The sequence below is a fragment of the Anser cygnoides genome, chromosome 30 (genome assembly GCF_040182565.1).
Source record: "Anser cygnoides isolate HZ-2024a breed goose chromosome 30, Taihu_goose_T2T_genome, whole genome shotgun sequence".
Taxonomy (NCBI): domain Eukaryota; kingdom Metazoa; phylum Chordata; class Aves; order Anseriformes; family Anatidae; genus Anser; species Anser cygnoides.
Window position 1 is genome coordinate 4,141,941 of NC_089902.1, and position 24,914 is coordinate 4,166,854.

The 24,914-nt window shown below is 50.8% G+C and overlaps 2 protein-coding genes across 2 annotated transcripts; one reads left to right on the forward strand and one right to left on the reverse strand.

Moving 5' to 3' along the window:
• Nucleotides 1–1,453: 1,453 nt before the first annotated feature.
• On the reverse strand, nt 1,454–3,024 carry LOC136787774 (olfactory receptor 14C36-like). Its single transcript, XM_066985093.1, has one exon. It carries the CDS (start codon nt 2,645–2,647, stop codon nt 1,715–1,717), a length of 933 nt encoding a protein of 310 aa, XP_066841194.1. The 5' UTR covers nt 2,648–3,024; the 3' UTR covers nt 1,454–1,714.
• A 7,573-nt stretch (nt 3,025–10,597) lies between these two features.
• LOC136787746 (olfactory receptor 14J1-like) lies at nt 10,598–11,530 on the forward strand. The gene has a single exon (XM_066985064.1). The coding sequence runs from the start codon at nt 10,598–10,600 to the stop codon at nt 11,528–11,530; it is 933 nt and encodes a 310-aa protein (XP_066841165.1).
• Nucleotides 11,531–24,914: the final 13,384 nt, after the last annotated feature.

Here is a 24,914-nt window from a genome sequence, read left to right on the forward strand (position 1 = left end):
TGCTGGCACAAAGGCGGCTCTGGGCCTCCCCAGCAGCCCCCGCGCTGGGGCCAGCCACGGCTCAGGAGATGGAGGGCCGTGAAGCTGCAGGAGCCCTGCTCTCCTGCCTGGGACATCCCCAGCACAGAGTGCCTGTGCCCCGCAGGGCCAGCCCCGCTCCCCAGGCCAGCACAAGAGGCCTGGCCCACGCACAGAGCAGCCTGCCCCGTTCAGGTGTCTGCACAAAGAGCTTTCCCTTTCTCCTTTACCCATCTGTGCAGGCCCAGAAATGCTGCCCTGCTCTTCCCCAGGGCCATCCCTGCTCCCAGAGAGCCTTGCCCAGGGCAGTGTGTCTGTGCTGGCCTGGCCAGCCATTGGTGCTTCCCTCCCCGTGCTCCCCACAGAGCCCCGAGCTTGTCTTCAGAGCCAGGGGTCTGTGTTGCCCTGGGACCCCCAGGGGATTCCCCGATGCCCGTGCTGCTCAGGGTGGGCAGCAGACCCAAGTCAGTGGGGCTCTCTGCTGCTGAGCCCCTTTCCATCTGCCCTGGTGTCTCAGTAGCAGAGGGCAGTGCTTTGCAGGGCCCTGGAGGGTCTCTAAGAGCTGAACGGGCAGGCAAGTGCTGTACTAGATCCAGCTCGTGAGCTTTCAAAGAAGCTGTCCTGAGCCACAGTTGACTCTTGGGTAACTTTGCCTGCTGGCTCCTCACAACCCCTGCGGGCATGGCAGAGCCGTCCTTAAACCATCGGCTCCTCATGTTCAGCTTTTCCTCGTAACGAAATGCTCTAACTTGTATCATCAGTCATTAGATGAGGAACTCACTGCCAACCCATGCTTCCACACTGTCGCTGGACATCTCAACTGACATCTCTTGGCACATCCAGATTCCTCTCCAAGATGCCATTTCCCATCAGCCCCAGCACAAGTGGGACAGTCCCAAGCAAATAATTCAAGGGCCAGTTGTTGTTTGCTGGGCCATAGGCAAGCAAGAAGGCAGCTCCCGGTCCAGCCCTTGGTCCTTCACCGATCACTCTGGGGTTCTGATCCATTGTGAGGCCCAGAAAAGCAAGAGGTCTGTTCAGGAAGCAGCTCCTTGGGTGTATTCCTGAAACCAGGTTTGTAAGAGGCGTGCAGAGACAATGAAGAGATGCCAATGTAGGGATAACAGGACTGTCACCAACATACATGAGATCTCAGGGCTTATCCAAATACAAGAAGCACAATGTGGAAGCCAGAAGAGAGCAGCAGTGAAAAGGCCACGTCCTGCTGCTGGCCATGGCCATGGCTCCAGGGAAGCAGCAGCCCCGACCCGAAGGCAGCAGAGAGGCAGAGCCCAGCGGGCAGTGAGGGGCAGCCGCGAGGGCCAGCGGGGCTGCTCCTCCCTGTGGCAGCTGGGCTCTGGGCCCTGAGCCCCTCCTGCGTGCTGGGGCTGCTCCCCCAGCTCCAGAAAAGATGGGAAGGGATGGAAGCTGAGACCAATGAATTTCTGCTCGACTCTTTTTTGTCTTTATCTAAACGGGAATCCCACTTCCACAAGTACATGAGATACTTGGTTCAAAACTAAAATACAATGATAAACACACAGGATACTAAATAGATCATTACTGAATGAAAATCACAAGGTTCAGAAAACAGTAAAGTAAGTAAGTAAGTAAGTAAAGTAAGGCTGTTCTAACACTTATTCAGAAAAGAAAAAAAAAATAAATAAAGAGTCCTGTTAGGACTTTGCGCCCATTATTAATGATGAAGAAGCATGTATCCAAAGAGTTTCCTCAATGCATCCTTGAGCTCCTTGTTTCTCATGCTGTAGATGAGGGGGTTCATGGCAGCAGGAACCACCGAGTACAGAACTGCAACAACCAGGTCCAGGGATGTGGAGGACATGGTGGGGGGCTTCAGGTAGGCAAACATGCCAGTACTGATAAATAGGGAGACCACGGCCAGGTGAGGGAGGCACGTGGAAAAGGCTTTGTGCCGGCCCTGCTCAGAGGGGATCTTCAGCACGGCCCTGAAAATCTGCACATAGGACAGCACAATAAAAACAAAACAGCCAAATGCTAAACAGACACTAGCTACATTAAGCCCAACCTCCCTGAGGAATGAGTCTGAGCAGGAGAGCTTGAGGATTTGAGGGATTTCACAGAAGAACTGATCAAGCTCATTACCTTGGCAGAGGGGCAGGGAAAATGTAGTGGCCGTGTGCAGGACAGCATTGAGAAAGCCACTGCCCCAAGCAGCTGCTGCCATCTGGGCACAAGCTCTGCTGCCCACGAGGCTCCCGTAGTGCAGGGGCTTGCAGATGGCAACGTAGCGGTCGTAGGACATGACGGTGAGAACATAAAATTCTGCTGTAATCAAGAAGACAAATAGAAAGACCTGTGCAGCACACCCTTGATAGGAGATGGCCCTGGTGTCCCAGAGGGCATTGGCCATGGCTTTGGGGAGAGTGGTGGAGATGCAGCCCAGGTCGAGGAGGGCGAGGTTGAGGAGGAAGAAGTCCATGGGGGTGTGGAGGCGGTGGTCGCAGGCTACGGCGGTGAGGATGAGGCCGTTGCCCAGGAGGGCAGCCAGGTAGATGCCCAGGAAGAGCCCGAAGTGCAGGAGCTGCAGCTCCCGTGTGTCTGTGAATGCTAGCAGGAGGAACCCAGTGATGGAGCTTCTGTTGGGCATCTGCTTTTCTGGGAGGTGGTCCTGCAAAAAAAGAGCATGAGGGCAATAAAGAGCAAGAAATTTATCAGAAGAAAACTAATTCCTGTTCTCCTTTAAAATCATCAGATAAATTGTCCACTTTCTGGCAGACATTTGGCAGATTCATTTCATGCATCCTGATTCATTCTGCCTGGGGGTGTCTGTCAGAACTGGGGGCTCTGCTATGGATAATGCAGGAGTCAGTCCTCTCCTACAGCAAGAGGTGAAGAGGAACATGAGGGAATGTCAGATTCACTTCCCTTCTGATATCAAATGAGTTTTTTTCCCCAGTTTTGCTCCTAGTTCACCAAACTGCAGAGCAGAGCTCTGGTGGCTTATTAATTAATTAATTAATTTGTTTATTTATTTATTAATATGAACATATAAAATATAAATATAAATATAAAATATAAATATAAATATGAACATATAAATATATGTTCTAGCTGCCCCACCACTCCTCAGAACATATTCTAAGCCAGAAATCCTGGTATTTCTGCTGGAACTGAAGAAGTGAATCCTTGTGGATCATCATCAGAGAAATCAGGATCATCATCACTTTAGTGCAGATTGTCCTTCAAGGAGGACAGCCAGTCTGTCCATCAGGTCTGGTCCCAGCCGTCCTGTGAGAACTGCAGGAAAATTCTACTCACATCTTTGGCTGAAAAGAACAAGGCCACTTCTGAGAGCAGAGGAATCCAGGCTCCAAGTGCCCATCTCCAGACCCCTCACCCTGTCCCCGTACTCCCCTTCCCCCAAGCACCCCGAGGGCTCACTCCATGGGCAGGTGAAACCCCCATCCCCAGGCAGCCTGGGAACAAGAGCAGCAGCAGCACGGCCAGGTGGAGAAGCCAGGAGGAATGGCAGCGTGCTGCTGCCAGGGGAGGCAAGGCCAGGGAGGGACAGACGGACACTCAGCACACCCTCCTGTGCTGCAGCTCTGCCTGCAGAGGAGGCAGCTCCTGCTCATTGCAAACGATCTGTGCTCCCCTCAAGCCAGCAGAGACCTCCCAAAGACAGGGCACTGGGCATCGGAGGGTTTGTAGCTCCCAAAGATCAGCTAGGATAAAGCCTGAGAGGACCACAATGACGGTGTTGATGCAGTCTGTGGGCTGAGGTGTGGGAAGGGACTTTATGAAGTTCATTGATGACATATTGGTCCCTCACTGCAATGCTCTACGGGTCTTAATCTCCAATACAATCCTGACCACTCATTACCATGAAACCTGCCTCCCCTCCACTGCAGGATTCTTCAAGCACAGGCTACAGACAAAGTCTTGCCTCTCAGGTATCAACTGCCTTGGTCTTTCTCTTGAAAAATGCAATCATAAATGCCATTCTCTACAGTATTTTCTACTCATTTCTGGAGAAACAGAGACCCATCCCAACAGATGCTATCAGCCATCGGATGTGTTAGCTGTAGAAGACCCCTCTGGCAACCCCACCTGCATGGCCCTGCTGCCAGAGACTCACGGTGCCAAGAGCCTGCAGATCTGTCCTGCCACACGCTGCCCTCTGTTGCTGTGCTCCTCACTGCCTCCAAGCCCTCTCTCCTTCTCTCCTGTCCCCGTGCCAGCTGCGGTCAGAGCCCCCAGCCCTGTTGCGCTGTGCACAGGAGCTGCTCCTGGGCACAGCTGTCTCTCTGCAGCGCTGCCCGCTTGCCACGAGCTCCCCTTGGGCCCAGGAGCCCAGCCCAGCTCAGCAGCAGAGCACCCGACCATGGCATCGCTTGCTCTGTGTCATTGGGCTCCCTCGAGGTGTCCCCAAGGCCTCAGGGCTGACAGCTCCTGAAGGCAGCAGGGTCTCTGCTGGGCTGTGGTGTCTGAAGCAGACCGAAGTCATCACCGACTGCTCCTCTCTGAACAGGGGAGGGACTGGTTTTAGAAGTGTGATTTGTGCTATTAAGGCTATTTTCTTCCCTTTCTCAAATAATTCTTGAGCTGTGTTGCCCCATGTGATGATGACATCAATGTACTGGAGGTGTTCAGGAGCTTCCCTGTGTTCCAGGGCAGTCTGGATCAGCCCATGGCAAATGGTAGGGCTGTGTTTCTACCCCTGGCGCAGTCCATTCCAGGTGGACAGGATGCCCCTCCAACTGAAAGCAAAGTGTGGCCTTCACACTGCTGCCAAAGGGATGCAGAAAAATGCATTAGCAATATTAACTGTGGCAGAGCGCTTGGCTGCCTTTGACTGCAGTTCGTACTGAATGAAGTTCTAGCATGGCCAGCACAGCAGCACTCAGCGGTGGTGTGACTTCAGTCAGGCCACAGAAGTCCACCGTTCTCTTCCACTCACCATTAGAATTTTGCACTGTCCGTATGGGACTACTAAAGGGTGAACAAGTGTTGCTGATCACCCCTTGGCTCTGCAGTCACTGAACCAGCTCATGCATGGGAATCAGGGAGTCTCTGTGAGTGCAATACTGCCTCAGGTGCGCTGTTGTGGTAGCGATTGGCACCTGCTGCCCATTGGCCATCAGCACCTGCACAGCAGAAGGGTCCTGTGAGAGACTGGGCAAGGTAGACAGCAGTTTAAAGGTAGACCTTTGGATCTTTGAAGTACCCTCCCCTGAAGTAGTCTATGCCAAGGAAGCAGGGAGCTCCTGGGCCAGTCTCAATGCAGAGCATTTACCACTCTTTCCCATTAGACTCACTTCAGCCTCCAATAGAGTTAACTGTTGGGATCCCCCTGTAATTCCAGAAATACTGGAACAGCAATTTTCTCAGAAGAACCCCTTTTTGCCAATGTTTTTCCTTGCCCTTCACGTATCCTTGCCTCTAGGGTCGAGGTCTATTTTTCCATCCCATTTTCTCATGGCCTTTCCATGGTCACACAGTCAAAACCACGGGATGGAAACTGGTCTGCACCCAGTAGATCACCTTTCTCAAGCAGAGGGATGCTTACTTCTGATAGCTGAGCTATTGGTTCGTGCAGGTGCAGAGGAAAATGTATTCTCTTGTAGTTCTTGGACCTCTTGAGAAAGTTTCTCTCTAGACGAGACACAGGCTCATAGGGAAGACGAGAGACTTCCTTCACACTGCCAGAGTTGGCTACCCAGTTCATCCACTGCGGGTTCCACTTGGTCTTTCCAAGTCATTACTGCCAATGAGTTGGCATATGGTGATGGTGTGCTCTGTACAAACTTCTGCCACATGGGTCGTGTGCTCTTGACTTCATCTGGAACCTTGGATAGCTGTTCATTTTCTAGGTTTCTACAAATGGCATTCAGCATGGCTAATTCCCTCAGGTACTGGATACCCCTCTGCATGGTGGTCCACTTTCCTGGTTGACATACAAGATCTTCCTTCAAGGGATTCTTTTCCTTGACGCTTGACAGGATTTAGTTTCTTGTGCCCTTTTCCAATGGCTTTGTCATTCACCCCTTCCTTAGGGGGGGATCCCAGCTGCTTGGCTTCCCTGCCCTCTAATTCCAGGCTATTGGCCCTGTTCTCCCAGCACTGGAGCAGCCAGGTGACAATGTGCTCACCAAGATGATGGCTAAAATCTTTACTCTTATCTCATAGCTTACCCTGGGAAAGGGATCACTTGGTTTCTGATGTTTAGATGATCTCTTCTTTTTTGTCATCCTGCTTCCAAGATGGCCCTTCTTTGGTGAAACCTGCCTTATCTTCTTCCTTATTTCTTGTCTGGGTAGGAGTTTCTTCACTTTCTAAAGAAACACTGACTTCCACACCCATCGTTTTTTCTTTCATAAAGAGGTAACCGATACAGGCAGAGGTTGGTTCTCTGGCCCAGCCATGGGGCCCACCGCAGGGGCTGGAGTGGCTGCAGGGCCCATCACAGGAGTTGTTCTGGCTGCAGGGCCTTTCAGAGCAGTTGGAGTGGCTGCAGGGCCTATCACAGGTTTTGGAGTGGCTCTAGGGCCTGTCACAGGGGTCGGTTTAAATTTACGCCCATCTCAGGAACTGGAGCGCCTGCAGGGCCTGTTGCAGGGTTTGGAGTGGCTGCTGGGCCCTCCACAAATGTTGGAGTGGCTGCTGGGCCTGCCACAGGGGCTGGCGTGTGCCTGCAAGGCCCAGCACACTGCAGTGATTTGTGTCTCTTTGCAGTTGCCAGGGTGATGACACACAGTTTTCACAGTTTTTAGGACACTGCACTTGCTCAGAGGTGAAGTTCCAAAGCACTGGAGGTGCCCCCTGCTCTAGGTGCCTGCCCGGATCCTCCCACAGTCCCTGCCACTCCTCACTCTCCTGCCTCTGGACACATCTCTGGATGGCATGTTTAAGTGGTTGTTTGACATTAAACAAAAGCTGAAACACATTCAGGAGACATAACAATAGGAACATGCTGGTTTGACCATCCCAAGGATATTCAAAGCTTTGAAGAGCTAGTGTAATTAGCCTGGAGGAGAAGGGGGAGGTGAAGGAGAAAGGGAGAGTGAACCAGTGGGGAAAAGTGTCCTCCCCTTGTCTCCCCCATGGCTTGGTTTCCTGAGGAGAAAAGGTCAAGAGTGTAATTCTTAATAGTTTCTGAGAGATGGCTCCCAAGGTATGGAGGTAATGGCAATGCTGAGTACAAGTACCAGATTAGTTTAATGACCAGGAATTTTATCATATCATAAGCCAGTGTTACACGATAGAACAAAAGAATAAACTTGAAGCAGCCATCAGAAAAGATAAACAGCATGACAGGGGAGACATACAGGAAGTCATGTGCTATACAACAAAGTTCTGAAAGCGAGCACAACAGACTGGAGATTAAAAAAAAAAAAAAAGAAAAGAAAGAAAATCAACTTTGTGATCAGCAACTATTAAAATCAACTAATGGCTATTAAGGCTTTCTTTTAACATACTGTGGTGAGATCTGTCATTGGCTCAAACTTTGTGCTCCATGTTGGGCACCAAAAAGAGCGTGGTTTAACGCAGCAGGCAGCTCAGCACCACACAGCCATTCCCTCACACGCACACCCTGCTACACCCCCAGCGGATGCAGGAGACAATGAGGAGGGGAAAAAAGTAAAATAAATTAAAAAAAAAAAATCATGGGTTGAGATAAAGACAGTTTAATAGGACAGAAGGGGAAGACAAATAATACGAACAATGGTGATGATGATCGTGATGGTGATTGCCTGTCCCGCAGCAGTGGTACCCCCTACCCTGGCCAGCCACCCCATATTGATTGTTCAGCATGACGGCTGCGGTATGGAACATCCCTTTGGCCACTTGGGGTCAGCTGTCCTGCTTCTGTCCCCCCCCAGCTCCTCAGGCACCCCCAGCCCTCCACTGCTGGGCAACAACTAAGCCATCATTGTGTGATCATCATTCTTCTCATGCTAAATGCAAAACACAGCATCGTACCAGCTACTAGGAGGAAAATTAACTTGATTCTAGCCAACAGCAGGACACCCACAGACTAAGGGCATGATATCTCTGTGTGTATATCAAAAGAGAAAAGGTGGTGTTGAATAATTAGAAAGTACTGGAGCTGAGCACGATGCAGATGGTGTGGAATATGGGGTGGATATTGTCCTCGTTTTGGCTGGGATAGACTTAATTTTCATCCTATTAGCTGGTATGGTGCAGTGTTTGTCTATAGGACACAGCTCTAGATGAAATAACAGCATGCATAAGAAGGAAGAAGAGAAAAAGTGAAATCTCGCATCTTTCCATCCCATACCCTTCTGTGATTCTGTGCTGTAATTCCATTAAACTAATTACTCTTTTATTGTCCAAACTGTCCTGCAAACTCCTACTGCTGTTACCTCGTGACAGACAGCACAATCAGGGTGAGCCATCTGCCTGTAGACATTAACACCTGACAGAATGGAGCATCTGTCCAGGCAAACCTTGAGAAACTGCAGGATTTGGCCTACAGAAACCTCTTGACAGTTACAGGGAGAAGAGGCCAGTCCTGCACCAGAGGAAGAGGAACCCCACACATCAGGGCAGACTGGGACCCTGCTGAGTGAGCAGTGCCCAGGAGGAGGAGGGCCTGGGCACCACGAGGGATGCCATACGAGCAGTGGTGCTGCTCACCAGGAACCAGGCCAGCTTCCTACAGAGCTGCCTTATGACGAGCATGGCCACCAAGAAGATCTGAGTTATCAGACTCAGCTCAGATCCAGTGTGACACCACACAGACAAGGGTCTAGAGCCAGCAAGAAAAGAGGTGAAGGTCTGGGAGTCCCTAGGACAGCCTGGTGTGGAGAGCAGCAAGGGCTGTAACATGGCAGCAAGTCACAACAGGACCCAGGGCTTTGGGTCCATGGCTCTGGCTGTTGTCTCTGCCACTGAGGCCTAGGAGGAGACAGCTTCTCGGTAAAGCACCAGGGCCTCATTGCCTCCTCGCCCCCACCCATGAACCAGGCAGGGCTCGTACCATTCTCCTGCACTTGGCCATGCACATCCCCATCTCCTGCTGCCCCAGGAAGAGCCCTGAGCAGTGTCTGACAGGAACAGATCTCCCTTCCTTGGTGCCAGGGGTCAAGGCCTGGTCCTTGTGCTTGCTGAAACACATCCAGTTTGGAAAAGTGACATCAGGGTCACCTTCACACTGCCTTTGTCTCCTTGTCCTCATTGCCTCCAATGCTCTGCTCTAACGAGCTCCAAGGGAGGCTGTGTCAGTGCTGGCCCTCAGGGGGACACTGCAGGAAACTTGCCTCTGACTTGGACTTGTTGAGAGATGTCTTCACTTGTCTCTCAGTGCCTGAGGCTCGTGGGCTCCTCACCAGAGCCCCCCGAGGGGGGATTCCAATGCCTTGGGCTGGGCGTGTGGTGCTGAGCTGGGCCGGGCTCGTGGGACAGAGAGAGCTCGTGGCAAGAGGGCCCTGGTGCAGAGAGACAGCTGTGGCCAGGAGCAGCTCCTGTGCACAGCACAGCAGGGCTGGGGGCTCTGACCGCAGGTGGCACGGGGACAGGAGAGAAGGAGAGAGGGCTTGGAGGCACTTGGCAGTGGGAGGATGCGGAGAGCTGCCTGCAGGAGAAATCTGCACAGCCCTTGACAAGGTACGTCTCTGGCTGCAGGGCCATGCAGCTGCACGTCCTGGCAGGGTCTCCTGCTGGGTCTTGTTTCTGGGAGGGCAGTGGGCAATGCAGTAGGCTTTGGGAGTCCTGCTGGGTTACACTGTGAGGTGAGGAAGTCTGGCAGAAGCCCCTCGGAGTGCCCGAAGCCAGGTGCCCCCAGTCAGCCAAGAGCGGGGTGGCCCAGCCTCTTTCAGGCACTGCAGGTGATGCAAAAGGGATATTGGGATACCGCAGCTTGCGGATATTCATGTCTGTCTGTGGGGTGTGCTTCTGGTCTGCAGGCTGCTCTCCAGCAGGATGCAGCTCTCTCGTGGCATCCTTGTGTTATCCAGGTGCCCCAAGGAGGAGACACCTCTGTGCTAAGGCCATGTCCGTGCTGCTGGATGGCTGTCTGTGGGCAGCTGGAGTGAGGCCTCTGCAGCCCTGGATAGGAGGGAAAAGCTGAGATCCTGCTTATGCAGGACAAGGTGAGGATCCTGTCCATCTGCACTTGGACTGAAGCTTTTCTGCTTTAAGCTGTTGCCACTTATTTGGAAACACAAAAGTGTGATCACTGTCCTAAGCATAAGAATATTTGCCTTGCTCTACACTGTGGTTGGATGAGTTCTTTGCAACAACACTGCAAAGTTTATGGATCTCATAAGTGGACAACTTGAGTTTCCCCCTTGTTCCTGCTTCCCTCCTGCTGCACAGAAGGAAAGACTCCTCTGGAGCACACAGCAACCCCTACTCCCAGTGCCACTCTCAGAGAGCATCAGCCGGGATTCAAGTGATAGAGCTGCAGAAAGGTTCTCCTACAAAGAGAGAAGCTTTGTAGGGATGAGAGGGATTGTAGGGATGAAGGGATGAGAGTGCTCAAACAGTTACAATAGGTTTTCCTCAGAGAAGTCTGCTCTAACTTTTTTCTGCCTTCTCTTCTCCAACAGACAGCTGTGTCCAAAGTCAGGAAATGGCCAACAGCAGCTCTGTGAGCGGGTTCCTCCTGCTGGCATTCGCAAACACGCGGGAGCTGCAGCTCCTGCACTTCGGGCTCTTCCTGGGCATCTACGTGGCTGCCCTCCTGGGCAACGGCCTCATCCTCACCACCGTAGCCTGCGACCACCGCCTCCACACCCCCATGTACTTTTTCCTCCTCAACCTCGCCCTCCTCGACCTGGGCTGCATTTCCACCACTCTCCCCAAAGCCATGGCCAATGCCCTCTGGGACACCAGGGCCATCTCCTATCAGGGGTGTGCTGCACAGGTCTTTTTCTTTCTCTTCTTTATATCAGCAGAATATTTTACTCTTACTGTCATGTCCTATGACCGCTACGTTGCCATCTGCAAGCCCCTGCACTACGGGAGCCTCGTGGGCAGCAGAGCTTGTGCCCAGATGGCAGCAGCTGCCTGGGGCAGTGGCTTTCTCAATGCTGTCCTGCACACGGCCACTACATTTTCCCTGCCCCTCTGCCAAGGCAATGCTGTGGACCAGTTCTTCTGTGAAATCCCCCAGATCCTCAAGCTCTCCTGCTCAGGTTCAGACTACCTAAAGGAAGTTAGAATTCTGGTGGTTAGTGCATGTTTAGCATTTGGCTGTTTTGTTTTCATTGTGGTGTCCTATGTGCAGATCCTCAGAGCCGTGCTGAGGATGCCCTCTGAGCAGGGCCGGCACAAAGCCTTTTCCACGTGCCTCCCTCACCTGGCCGTGGTCTTGCTGTTTATCAGCCCTGCCTTATTTGCCTACCTGAAGCCCCCCTCCATCTCTTCCCCACCCTTGGACCTGGTGGTGGCAGTTCTGTACTCGGTGGTGCCTCCAGTACTGAACCCCCTCATCTACAGCATGAGGAACCAGGAGCTGAAAGCCACACTGAAGAAACTGATTCTAGTTGTAGTATTTACTTAGTAAGGAACTGTCTGTCTCTCTTTTCTAGTTTAACTCAAGTTAATCTCAGGCAGGTTGTGACCGTTAGGTGTAGCATTTGTCCTGTTTTCAGGTAAGACAGAGTTAATTTTCCTCCTAGTAGCTGGTAGGGTGCTATGTTTTGGATTAGGATGAGAAGAGCGCTGATAACATGCTGATGTTTTAATTGTTGCAGAGCAGTGTTTACACCAGGCCAAGGACTTTTCAGCTTCTCGCTCTGTCCTGCCAGCAGGCAGGCTGGGGGTGCAGCAGGAGCTGGGAGGGGACAGACCCAGGACAGCTGACCCCAACTGCCCACAGGGGTATTCCATACCATCTGGTGTCATGCTAAACAATATATAGGGGTGGCTGGCCGGGGTGGGGGGCCGGCTGCTCGGGGATAGGCTGGGCATCGGTCAGCGAGTGGTGAGCAATTGCATTGTGCATCACTTGTTTTGTACACATTATTATTAGTAATATTATTATTATTATTATTATTATTGTTGTTGTTGTTGTTGTTGTTGTTATTATTTTCCTGTCTTAATAAACTGTCTTTATCTCAACTCACAGGCTTCACTTTCCCGTTTCTCTCCCCCACCCTAGAGAGGGAGGGGGGAGGGTGAGCGATCGGCTGTGTGGTGTTTAGCTGTCGGCCGGGTTAAACCACAACAAGCGTAATTTGGTGGAGGTGCAGAGCTGATGGGCATATTGTGGAGGATGCTACTAAAGACCTTTGTGCCCTTTTCCCTCCTGACAGCAACGCCACTTCCTTCTCAAGAGTCGCCAACAGAAGTGAGACAGATACTCTGGGATCATGAATGTCATCAGAAAGCTGATCCCAATAAGATATGGGGAGGTCAGAAGCAGCCTGGACAAGAGAGATGTGAGATTTTGGAGTAGGAAGCAGAGCTTGGCCAGCAGAAACTTATGATTTCGTACAGGTAAGAGGGTTCATGTAATGTAGATGCTGCGGTAACACTGACTTAAAACAGTCATGTATGGCCCTTACCTTACTTGAACCAGGAATTGTAATCCCTAAACCCAAATGTTACTACAACACTCTCAAAAGAATCCATTTTCTTGCTTGCTAACCCTAATGTCTTCCCTTAACACTAAAATTAAAATGATCTCTTTAAACCTAGGCTTCTTGGCAGACCTAAAACACCCCTAAAACACAGAGCTTGTCCATACCTTAACCACAGACCTGACACCACAAGCAGAACACCAAACACTCCCACTAAAACTTTGTTTAATCTCTAACCCGGAAAGTGAAATACAGGTAACGAGGGGGCTCTGTAGGTCAGCTACGACTCCCCTAGGTGAGCTCTGCCTCAGGATCTCCTGCCCCAGCAGGAGGAATGTGACTGGGGCAGTGACTGGGAGGTCACTTCTGTCTCTGCAGCTGATAGGGCAGCAGCAGGAACGTGTCACGCAAAGGGACTGTGAGGTCCCTTGTGTCTGGAGGTGGCAGGTCACCCTTGGCTTCTCCCTGGGATGTGCACTTTGGGGCTGACATCTGCCAGTGGCCCTGCTAGGCCAGCAGAAGGCCCCTGCTTGGCATGCTGCCTGTGGGATCCCCTCTGCCTCCATCCCCAGGAGCACCCAGACAGAAAGAAGGCCCGCACAGGGGCTGTCCTGTCCCTTCTGCTTGAGGCCAGGACTGGACAGCAGCAGGCCCAAGGCTTGGCTGTGTCTAGCCAAGAAGCTGCAAGGCCAGCAGCAGGCCCAGGCCTTGGGAGATGCTGGTGAGGTGACTTCTGTCTGCTTGGCTGACAGGCCGCAAGGAGCCTGATGGGTTGGGATGCCTGTTTAAGGAGTGGTTTCCACCCTGATGGAGCTTTCTTTGGTAGTACGAAAGAGCAGGAGAGAAAAAAGTGCCACAAAGTGTCCGTTTGAAGGCTTTAAATGGCTACGAGGAGGAAGAAATATTCCTCAAATGGTAAGGTTTTGGTGCCATAGGTCACTGAAAGGGTGTCTGTGATCACACGATGGTTTTATGTTTCAAGGAACAGCTGGTGAGTGTTGATGAGACACTGGTGGAATAATGGAAATGCCGAGATGAGAGCAAGGTGGTGGACAGAGATGGGTGTCTGCAGACTTCAAGGAAATAGGGCAAGGTGTGGAACAGCATAGGAAAGGCTTCAGAGGAGAAGGCAGAGGGTGCTGGCAGGAAGGGAAGGCCCCAACAGCCCTGGCGTTTTTGTCCCTTTGCCTAGAGCTTCTGAGGAGACGAGATAGAGTCATTGCAACGGGGCCTCACTGCTTCCTTGATACCCTGTGCAGGGGTGGGGAGCTGTCCTAATGAAGTTCATCTCGTGGCATCACACTGCCCACCACATCATACAGACCCCAAGAAGAGCCCTGAGCCAGACGGGGGGGTGCAGGATCTCCCCTCCCAGTGGCTGGGGTCAGGCCTTGGCCCTTCTGCTTCACCAAAACCAACCAAGACTTTTCTCAGCACAGCGCTTTGCCTGTCTGGAATCATGGCCTCCAATGATCTGCCCTAACAAGTCCCTGGGGAGGCTTTGTTAGGAACAGCCCTCAGTGGGGCCCATTAATACTCCAAATCACTTCAACTTTTCCTTCTGACTTTACTTTCTCAAGCAGTTGCATCATCCTCCTCTCAGTACCCAAGATACATTGACTCAGCACCAAAATACACCATGGAACTCATTAAAACAGACAAAGTTCTAAGCAGCCATATCTCTCCCACAGTTTTCGTCATGTCTTCAGGACTTGTGCAGCTAATTGGAGAGCTTTCATGGTGCAGTTAAGGAGGAAGATTTCAAAGAGCATCTAAAAGAAATCTTTCCACATTTTAAAGGCTGAATTTTGTTGCATTTCAGTTTGGAGCATCATTTTCCTAGAGATATTGGTCTAGGGTTACTCCTTTGAAGCCCTGCATAGGTAGGAAAAGCAGGGTTTTTCCTATCTAAAAACAAACAACAGGAAATCATGCTGCAATTTTCAAAAAAAAACAAAGTTCAAGTTCCTCATTTTGTTGCCTCCAGTGACGTTTACCTTCCCAAAAGGATGACTATACATGATATATTTTACACTGATTAATAGGAAATTTAAAATAATAGTGTTAATATTAACCCATATCATACTAATTCAATGAGAAACGATGAGTTTCTTGCTAAGGAAACCATTAGACAGACTGCTGAGAGATGGGCGAGCTGGAACTCACTGAAACTCAAAGCAGCAACTGGGTTGGTGAGAGCGGTCTGAATGATCCAAGAGTAAGGGGAGGGCAAAGCAGGAGAACCATGGGAAGTGCATAGGTCCAGACAGGCAGCTGGAAAGGGGACATTCAGCAGGGTCTGTGTAACCAGGATGTGTTTTGAGCCTGGAAGATGAGGGAACACACCATGATAAAGAAAGCGATGACAATGCAAGTAAAGGAGATTATCAGTATTTCTTCTCCTCCGATGAATATAGATGATGGAAATTCACATTTCTTCATGATAGAAATTACATTTCACGTCTTTTCATGACATTTCATGACTTTTTACGGAAGGGATTGAATCATTTGAGCTGATGAGTAGGTGCTTGATTAGTACTAAAGAACTGAAAAATACAATAAAAGTACTAAAAAAAATAATAAGTATTCAGGCAGAGCTTTGCTGTCTGACCATAAGCAACCATTGCCAAGGTCTTCAGATTAGTTTACTCACATTTGAAATATTTCCTTGAAATCCCATTTCCTGGTTATGCTTTCAATGAAATCATTCGGTCTCCAGCGGCTCTGGTGCATTTAGAGTAATTCCCTGGAATGGAAGCTGTCTGAAAGGACCTGCAGGAGACCAGAGCCCGTTGGTGGATAAGGTGGGGACAGGTGACGTTTCCCGGGCACCTCCACTGCCAGCAGTGCTCTTTCTCCTTGAAAGTGCAGCCCAGCCCAGCACAGGAAACCCCTTCAAGGCAAATTCCTTCTTCAGCGGTTTCTTGGGATTAGACCTAAATTTCAAATGGCCATTGGGATTCCAAGGCACTCTCCCTCCTTCCTAGTAGGCACCTAAACATCCATTTACCATCCTAGGTCATCTGTGGAAAACTGAGGCTGAAAGACTCAAGAGCAGGACACTTCAAAGGGCTGAGGCAGAACCCATCAACTTGCCCCACTTTGGGGAATCATCCCCTTCCAACTAGGGTTTTTAAAGTGAAAAATGTGAAATGACCCGTCAGGTCAATGCGCAGAGTAAGGGGAAGTCACACATATTGTGCTGGAGTGTCAGAAGGCAAAAAGCATTGCATTGTGCCTCAGAGTAATCAAGGAGACCTAATCCAGTTCATCTGTGAGATAAAGCAGAGTGAAGGACGTTGAGTTGTGTCCCAACATGAAGAAGGATGTACATCACTGGTGAAGGAGCTGTCTTTTTGTGCCATCACCAATGCAAATTACACAAGAACTACATCAAATAAAGGTAAGCTGTCCCACCCTGGCCCTGTCACACCACGGGGCAGCGGAGGGACCTTTTTCAGTTTCAGCCTCTTTTTCAGAGAGGCTTTGCCCTCTCCCTGCGCACCACGGGGCAGAGCCTGGCCCTGGACGCTCCGTGAGCGCCGTGCAGGTCATGGCAGGCTGCGGTGAGGGGACGAATGCCCTGGGCCCCCTTCCTGCTCTGCCCAGGCCAGCAAGGGCCCCGAGCGGCCTCGTGTCCCCTGCCCCTGCAGCTCTGGGCTCCCTTCCCCAGCCCTGGCTCTGCAGCACCAAGCCCTGCTGGGAGCCCTCCCCTGCATGCTGCCACCGCTCCCTGACGCTGCTGGTGCCCTCTGCCGGGCACTGCCCAGCCCAGCCCAGCCCCTGCCCACCTCTCCCCACCTCCCGGACCTCTCCCCAGCCCAGCAGCCCAGGCTGGGCTGGCCCCAGGCCAGTGCCCACCGCAGGCTGCTGCAGGGCTCTGGGCACGGCCAGCACAGCCCCAGCCCCTCGCAAGGCACCGCAGCTGCTGGCACAAAGGCGGCTCTGGGCCTCCCCAGCAGCCCCCGCGCTGGGGCCAGCCACGGCTCAGGAGATGGAGGGCCGTGAAGCTGCAGGAGCCCTGCTCTCCTGCCTGGGACATCCCCAGCACAGAGTGCCTGTGCCCCGCAGGGCCAGCTCCGCTCCCCAGGCCAGCACAAGAGGCCTGGCCCAGGCACAGAGCAGCTCCAGGTTCCTCTCCAGGATGCCATTTGCCATCAGACCCAGCACCACTGGGACAGTACCAGGCCAGTCAAGGCCAGTTACTGTTTGCTGGGCCATAGGCAAGCAAGAAGGCAGCTCGCAGTCCAGCCCTTGGTCCTTCACCGATCACGCTGGGGTTCTGATCCATTGTGAGGCCCAGAAAAGCAAGAGGTCTGGTCAGGAAGCAGCTCCTTGGGTGTATTCCTGAAACAGGTTTGCAAGAGGCGTGCAGAGACATTGAAGACATGCCAATGTAGGGATAACAGGACTGTCACCAACATACATGAGATCTCAGGGCTTATCCAAATACAAGAAGCACAATGTGGAAGCCAGAAGAGAGCAGCATTTGAAAGGCCATGTCCTGCTGCTGGCCATGGCCATGGCTCCAGGGAAGCAGCAGCCCCGACCCGAAGGCAGCAGAGAGGCAGAGCCCAGCGGGCAGTGAGGGGCAGCCGCGAGGGCCAGCGGGGCTGCTCCTCCCTGTGGCAGCTGGGCTCTGGGCCCTGAGCCCTTCCTGTGTGCTGGGGCTGCTCCCCCAGCTGCACAGGAGATGGGAAGAGACGGCAGCTGATAACAATGAATTTCTCCTGGCTTCTTTACTGTATTTATCTACATGTGAAGCCCAGTTTTATAAGTACATGAGACTATTTGGTTGTTGTGGTTTAACCCGGCTGGCAGCTAAACACCACACAGCCGTTCTCTCACCCTCCCCCCTCCCTCTCTGGGATGGGGGAGAGAAACGGGAAAGTGAAGCCGGTGAGTTGAGATAAAGACAGTTTATTAAGACAGGAATATAATAATAACAATAATAATACTAATAGTGATAATGATAATAGTATTAATAATAATAATGTGTAAGAAAATAACTGATGCACAATGCAATTGCTCACCACCCGCTGACCGATGCCCAGCCTATCCCCGAGCAGCCGGCCCCCCACCCCGCCCAGCCACCCCTATATATTGTTTAGCATGATGCCAGATGGTATGGAATACCCCTTTGGCCAGTTTGGGTCAGCTGTCCTGGGTCTGTCCCCTCCCAGCTCCTGCTGCACCCCCAGCCTGCCTGCTGGCAGGACAGAGCGAGAAGCTGAAAAGTCCTTGGCCTGGTGTAAGCACTGCTCTGCAACAATTAAAACATCAGCATGTTATCAGCGCTCTTCTCATCCTAATCCAAAACATAGCACCCTACCAGCTACTAGGAGGAAAATTAACTCTGTCCTAACTGGAACCAGGACAGATATCCACCCCTTATTCCATACCATTTATGTCATGCTCAGGTTACACTCTTTCCAATACATTCTAATTAATCACCATTTTCATCTATGATACATAGCAATCATGGTAGTGATGACATACAGTATTATATAATAATTAACATACTACAATTCAACTCATGGGCTATTCTCACCCAGTATCAAATCCCTTTGAGGTACACACCGGACCTCCGATTCTTTTGCATTACCCACCAAGTGCATCCAGGTCCCTGAGCAAAAGCAATTCCACAAATGGGTTTGCCTTTTCCCGAGGCAGGAGTAGCCCAGACTGTTTTACGCAGCATGTTTCTTACGTGCACTACAGGAACTTTATCCCCTTCTACAGTGCGTAACAGGTTTGATTGGGCAGGTCCAGCTCGGTTGGCAGATCCCCTCGTATTGACTAACCAGGTAGCCTTTGCCAAATGTGTATCCCAATTTTTGAATGTCCCAGCACCCATTGCTTTCAGTGTAGTCTTCAACAGTCCATTGTATCGTTCTATTTTTCCAGAGGCTGGTGCATGATAGGGGATGTGATACACCCGCTCAATACCATGTTCTTTGGCCCAAGTGTCTATAAGGTTGTTTCGGAAATGAGTCCCGTTGTCTGACTCAATTCTCTCTGGGGTGCCATGTCGTCATAGGACTTGCTTTTCAAGGCCCAGGAGAGTGTTCCGGGTGGTGGCATGGGGCACAGGATATGTTTCCAGCCATCCGGTGGTTGCTTCCACCATTGTAAGTACGTGGCGCTTGCCGTTGCGGGTTTGAGGGAGTGTGATGTAATCAATCTGCCAGGCCTCTCCATATTTATATTTCAGCCATCGTCCTCCATACCAAAGAGGTTTTGACCGTTTGGCTTGCTTGATTGCAGCACATGTTTCACAATCATGAATAACCTGTGCTATAGTGTCCATGGTCAGGTCCACCCCTCGATCACGAGCCCATCTGTAGGTTGCATCTCTACCTTGATGGCCTGAGGTGTCATGGGCCCATCGGGCTATAAATAATTCCCCTTTCTGTTGCCAGTCCAGGTCCACCTGAGCCACTTCAATCTTAGCAGCCTGAGCCACCTGCTGGTTGTTTTGATGTTCTTCAGTAGCCCGATTCTTGGGCACATGAGCATCTACATGGCGTACCTTTACAACCAGGTTCTCTACCCGGGCAGCAATATCTTGCCACAATGCAGCAGCCCAGATGGGCTTGCCCCTGCGCTCCCAGTTGTTCTGCTTCCATTGCTGTAACCACCCCCACAGGGCATTTGCTACCATCCATGAATCAGTATAGAGATAGAGAACTGGCCACTTTTCTCGTTCAGCAATATCTAAAGCCAGCTGAATGGCTTTCACTTCTGCAAACTGACTCGATTCACCTTCTCCCTCAGCAGCTTCTGCAACTCGTCGTGTAGGACTCCATACAGCAGCTTTCCATCTCCGATGCTTTCCCACAATACGACAGGACCCATCAGTGAACAAGGCATATTTCTTCTCATTTTCTGGTAGCTTGTTGTACAGTGGGGCTTCTTCAGCACGAACCACCTCCTCCTCTGATGATATCCCAAAGTATTTGCCTTCTGGCCAGTCCATAATCACCTCCAAGATTCCTGGGCGACTGGGGTTTCCTATTTGAGCTCGCTGAGTAACCAGTGCAACCCACTTGCTCCATGTAGCATCAGTTGCATGATGTGTAGAGGGGCCCCTTCCTTTGAACATCCAGCCTAGTACTGGCAGTCGGGGTGCCAGGAGGAGCTGCGCTTCAGTACCGACCACTTCCGAAGCAGATCGAACTCCTTCATATGCTGCCAATATCTCCTTTTCAGTTGGAGTATAGCGGGCTTCAGATCCTCTGTATCCCCGACTCCAAAACCCCAGGGGTCGACCTCGAGTTTCCCCAGGTTCTTTCTGCCAGAGGCTCCAGGTGGGACCATTCTCCCCGGCTGCGGTGTAGAGCACATTCTTTACATCTGGTCCTGTTTGGACTGGCCCGAGGGCTACTGCATGAACTATTTCCTGCTTAATTTGTTCAAAGGCTTGTCGTTGCTCAGGGCCCCATTCAAAAGCATTCATCTTACGGGTTACTTGGTAGAGCGGGTTTAATATCAGACTGTAATTTGGACTATGCATTCTCCAAAACCCCATGACACCTAGGAAAGTTTGTGTTTCTTTTTTGCTAGTTGGTGGAGACATAGCTGTTATTTTGTTGATCACATCCATTGGGATTTGACGACGTCCATCTTGCCATTTTATTCCTAAAAACTGGATCTCTCGTGCAGGTCCTTTAACTTTATTCTGTTTTATGGCAAAACCGGCCTTCAGAAGGATTTGGACTATTTTCTTCCCTTTCTCAAAAACCTCTTCTGCAGTGTCACCCCACACAATGATGTCATCGATGTACTGCAGGTGTTCAGGAGCTTCCCCCTGTTCCAGCGCAGGCTGGATCAGACCATGGCAAATGGTAGGGCTGTGTTTCCACCCCTGGGGCAGCCGATTCCAAGTATATTGGACTCCCCTCCAAGTGAAAGCAAACTGTGGCCTGCACTGTGCTGCTAGAGGGATGGAGAAAAATGCATTAGCGATATCAATTGTGGCATACCACTTGGCTGCCTTTGATTCCAGTTCATACTGGAGTTCTAGCATGTCCGGCACTGCAGCACTCAGTGGTAGCGTGACTTCGTTCAGGCCACGATAGTCCACTGTTAGTCTCCACTCACCATTAGACTTTCGCACTGGCCATATGGGACTATTAAAAGGTGAATGAGTCTTGCTGATCACTCCTTGGCTCTCCAGTTGACGAATTAGCTTATGGATGGGACTCAGGGAGTCTCGGTTGGTGCGATATTGCCGCCGGTGCACAGTTGTGGTAGAGATCGGCACTTGCTGTTCTTCAACCCTCAGCAACCCCACAACAGAAGGGTCCTCTGAGAGACCGGACAAGGTAGACAACTGTTTAATGTCTTCTGTCTCCAAGGCAGCTATGCCAAAAGCCCAGCGGAACCCTTTTGGGTCCTTGAAATATCCTCTTCTAAGATAATCTATGCCAAGGATGCACGGAGCATCTGGGCCAGTCACAATACGGTGCTTTTGCCACTCATTCCCGGTTAGACTCACTTCAGCCTCCAATACAGTTAACTGCTGGGATCCCCCCGTCACACCATAAATACAGATGGGCTCTGGCCCTTTATAGCTTGATGGCATTAGAGTACATTGTGCACCGGTGTCTACTAAAGCCTTATACTTCTGTGCATCTGACGTGCCAGGCCATCGAATCCACACAGTCCAATAAACTCGATTGTCCCTTTCCTCCCCCTGGCTGGAGGCAGGACCCCTCTAGTCCTGGTCAGAATTTTGTTTCTGTGTTTAAAGGACTGCCTGCTGGAAGTTGGAGCAGCAAACTTTTCAGAGAACCCCTTTTTCCCAATTGTTTTCTTTTGCAATTCACGTACCCGTGCCTCTAGGGTCGCAGTAGATTTTCCATCCCATTTTCTCATGTCCTCTCCGTGGTCACGTAGGTAATATCACAGGGTGGCGGTGTGTGTGTGCCCACCATATTGTCTTCCTTGCATAGATGAACGTTTACCCCTAATAGCTGAGACACTGGTTTGTACAGGTGGGGAGGAAAATAAACTCTCTTTAAGTTGGTGGACCTCTTCAGAAAGTTTCTCCAAAGTATTCTCTTTTAGCTGGTGGACACTGGTTCGTTCAGGTGGAGGGGAAGATAAATTCTCTTTAAGAGAAGTTGGTGGAACTCTTCAGAGAGTTTCTCCACAGCCGAGTCACAGGCCTGTAGGGAAGAGGAGAGATTTCCTTTGTACTGCCTGAGTTGTTTAGCCACTTCATCCACTGTGGGTTCCTCCTCCTCTTTCCAGGTTAGTATTGCCAATGAGCTGGCATATGATGATGGTGCACTCCGTACAAACTTCCGCCACACGGGTTGTGTACACTGGACTTCATCTGGATCTGTGGATGTTTGTGCGTCGTCTAGGTCCTTATAAATTACTTTCCGTACGGCTAATTCCCTCAGGTACTGAATTCCCTTCTCCATGGTGGTCCATTTGCCTGGTAGACATACAAGTTCTTCCTTGAAGGGATACCTTTCCTGCACAGCTGACAGGAGACGCCTCCAGAGGCTGCGAGATCGTGCTCCATCTCCAATTGCTTTGTCAATGCCTGCGTCCCTAGCAAGGGATCCCAGCCGCCTGGCTTCCCTGCCCTCTAATTCCACATAATTGGCTCCGGTGTCCCATCACCGGAGCAGCCAGGTGACAAGCTGCTCACCTATACAGCGACCAAAATCTTTTCGCACATCTCGTAGCTCACGCTGGTATAGAGTCCGGGTAGTTACTGTTGATTTTTCGACATCCCCATCCTCATCTTCATCCTCCTGCACCTTTGATGGCCCAGCCTCATCTTCACTATGCCCAGACTTAGCAGAAGACTGTCTGCGTTCTAAACGACCTGAGTTGTTTAAACCTCAACAAAACCTGAAGCGCATTCAGGAGACATAACAACAAGAGCAGGCTGGTCTGAGTATCCTAAGGATATTCAACATCTTGGAGAACCACCGTAACTAACTCGGGGGATAAGAGGGTGGTGGTGAAGGAGAAAGGGAGAGTGAACAGGTAGGGAAACATGTCTTCCCCTGTCCCCTTCACAGATTGGCTCCCTAACGAAAACAGACAATAGGTGGAATTGCTAATAGTTGCCGAGATATGGTTTCCAAAGTATAGAGTCGACGTCAGTGCTGAGTACAAATATCAGGTTAGAGTCGTGACCAGATATTTCATCATTTCATAAGCCATTGTTACACCGCACAGTACCATAACAATCTTAAACCAGGGCCCGGAAAGGATAAACAGCATGACAGGGAGCACATACAGAAAGTAACGCGCTATAAAACTCAATTTGGAAAACAGGCACAGCAGACTGGAGATTAAGGCAATCAACATTGTCACTAGCAACTATTAAGCAGGTATAATATTTACACCAGTTTTAGTTTAACACACTCTGGTCAAATCTGTCATTATCTCAACCCTTCGAGCCCCACGTTGGGCGCCAAAAGGACTGTTGTGGTTTAACCCGGCCGGCAGCTAAACACCACACAGCCGTTCGCTCACCCTCCCCCCTCCCTCTCTGGGATGGGGGAGAGAAACGGGAAAGTGAAGCCTGTGAGTTGAGATAAAGACAGTTTATTAAGACAGGGAAATAATAATAACAATAGTAATAATAGTAATAATAATAGTACTACTAATAATAATGTGTACAAAACAAGTGATGCACAATGCAATTGCTGACCACCCGCTGACCGATGCCCAGCCTATCCCCGAGCAGCCGGCCCCCCCACCCCGGCCAGCCACCCCTATATATTGTTTAGCATGACGTCAGATGGTATGGAATACCCCTTTGGCCAGTTTGGGTCAGCTCTCCTGGGTCTGTCCCCTCCCAGCTCCTGCTGCACCCCCAGCCTGCTCGCTGGCAGGACAGAGCGAGAAGCCGAAAAGTCCTTGGCTTGGTGTAAGCACTGCTCTGCAACAATTAAACATCAGTGTGATATCAACATTATTCTCATCCTAAATCCCAAGCACAGCACCCTACCAGCTACTAGGAGGAAATTTAACTCTGTCCTAGACAAAACCAGGACACTGAGCAGTCCTTGCACACCGTAAAGGCCTTGTCTGTTTCTCACTCTGCACCACTAGCGAGTCAGCTGTGGGTGGGCAAGAGGATGGGAGGGGAACTTGATGTGAGATCTGACCCAGCGTGAACCAAAGAGATATTCCATGGTACATAACATGGTGCTTGGAAAAAAATATTGGGGTTATCTGTCCAAGACAGGGCACAAGTTTCCCCCAGCTCCACAGGAGATGGGATGAGAGGGATACTGAGACAAATGAATTTCTCATGGCTTCTTTATTTTCTTTATGTACACAGGCTGCCCAGTTCTATAGGTATGTGAGATGATTAGGTCTAAACAAAAACAAAACCAAAATGATTGACATATAGGAAACTAAGAAAAACATTAAATCAAAGTCACATATTTTACGAAATGATAATAAAGAAAAATAATTAAAAAAAAAATCCTCCTAAGAACTTATTTCAGAAAGGTTATTGCTCTGATTGGATCACAGGCACAAGATTAACGTTGAAGAAGCATTTATGCAAACACTTGTTTGAAGCATGTACCCAAAGAATTTCCTCACTGCATCCTTCAGCTCCTTGGTCCTCATGCTGTAGATGAGGGGGTTCACTGCTGGAGGCACCACTGCGTAGGAAACTGCCACAACAAGATCCAGGGATGGAGAGGAGATGGAGGGGGGCTTCAGGTAGGCAAATATGGCAGTGCTGACAAACAGGGAGACCACGGCCAGGTAAGGGAGGCACGTGGAAAAGGCTTTGTGCCGGCCCTCCTCAGAGGGCATCCTCAGCACTGCCCTGAAGATCAGCACATAGGACACCACAATGAAAACAAAGCAGCCAACACCAAAAGAAGCACCAAATAGAAGAACCCCAACTTCCCTGAGGTAGGCATCTGAGCAGGAGAGCTTGAGGATCTGGGGGATTTCACAGAAGAACTGGTCCACAGCATTGCCTTGGCAGAGGGGCAGGGAAAATGTAGTGGCCGTGTGCAGGACAGCATTGAGAAAGCCACTGCCCCAGGCAGCTGCTGCCATCTGGGCACAAGCTCTGCTGCCCACGAGGCTCCCGTAGTGCAGGGGCTTGCAGATGGCAACGTAGCGGTCATAGGACATGATGGTGAGAAGGAAGTACTCTGCTCCAACAAAGAAGAATAAGAGGAAGACCTGTGCAACACACCCTTGATAGGAGATGGCCCTGGTGTCCCAGAGGGCATTGGCCATGGCTTTGGGCAGAGTAGTGGAGATGCAGCCCAGGTCGAGGAGGGCGAGGTTGAGGAGGAAGAAGTACATGGGGGTGTGGAGGCGGTGGTCGCAGGCTACGGTGGTGAGGATTCACAG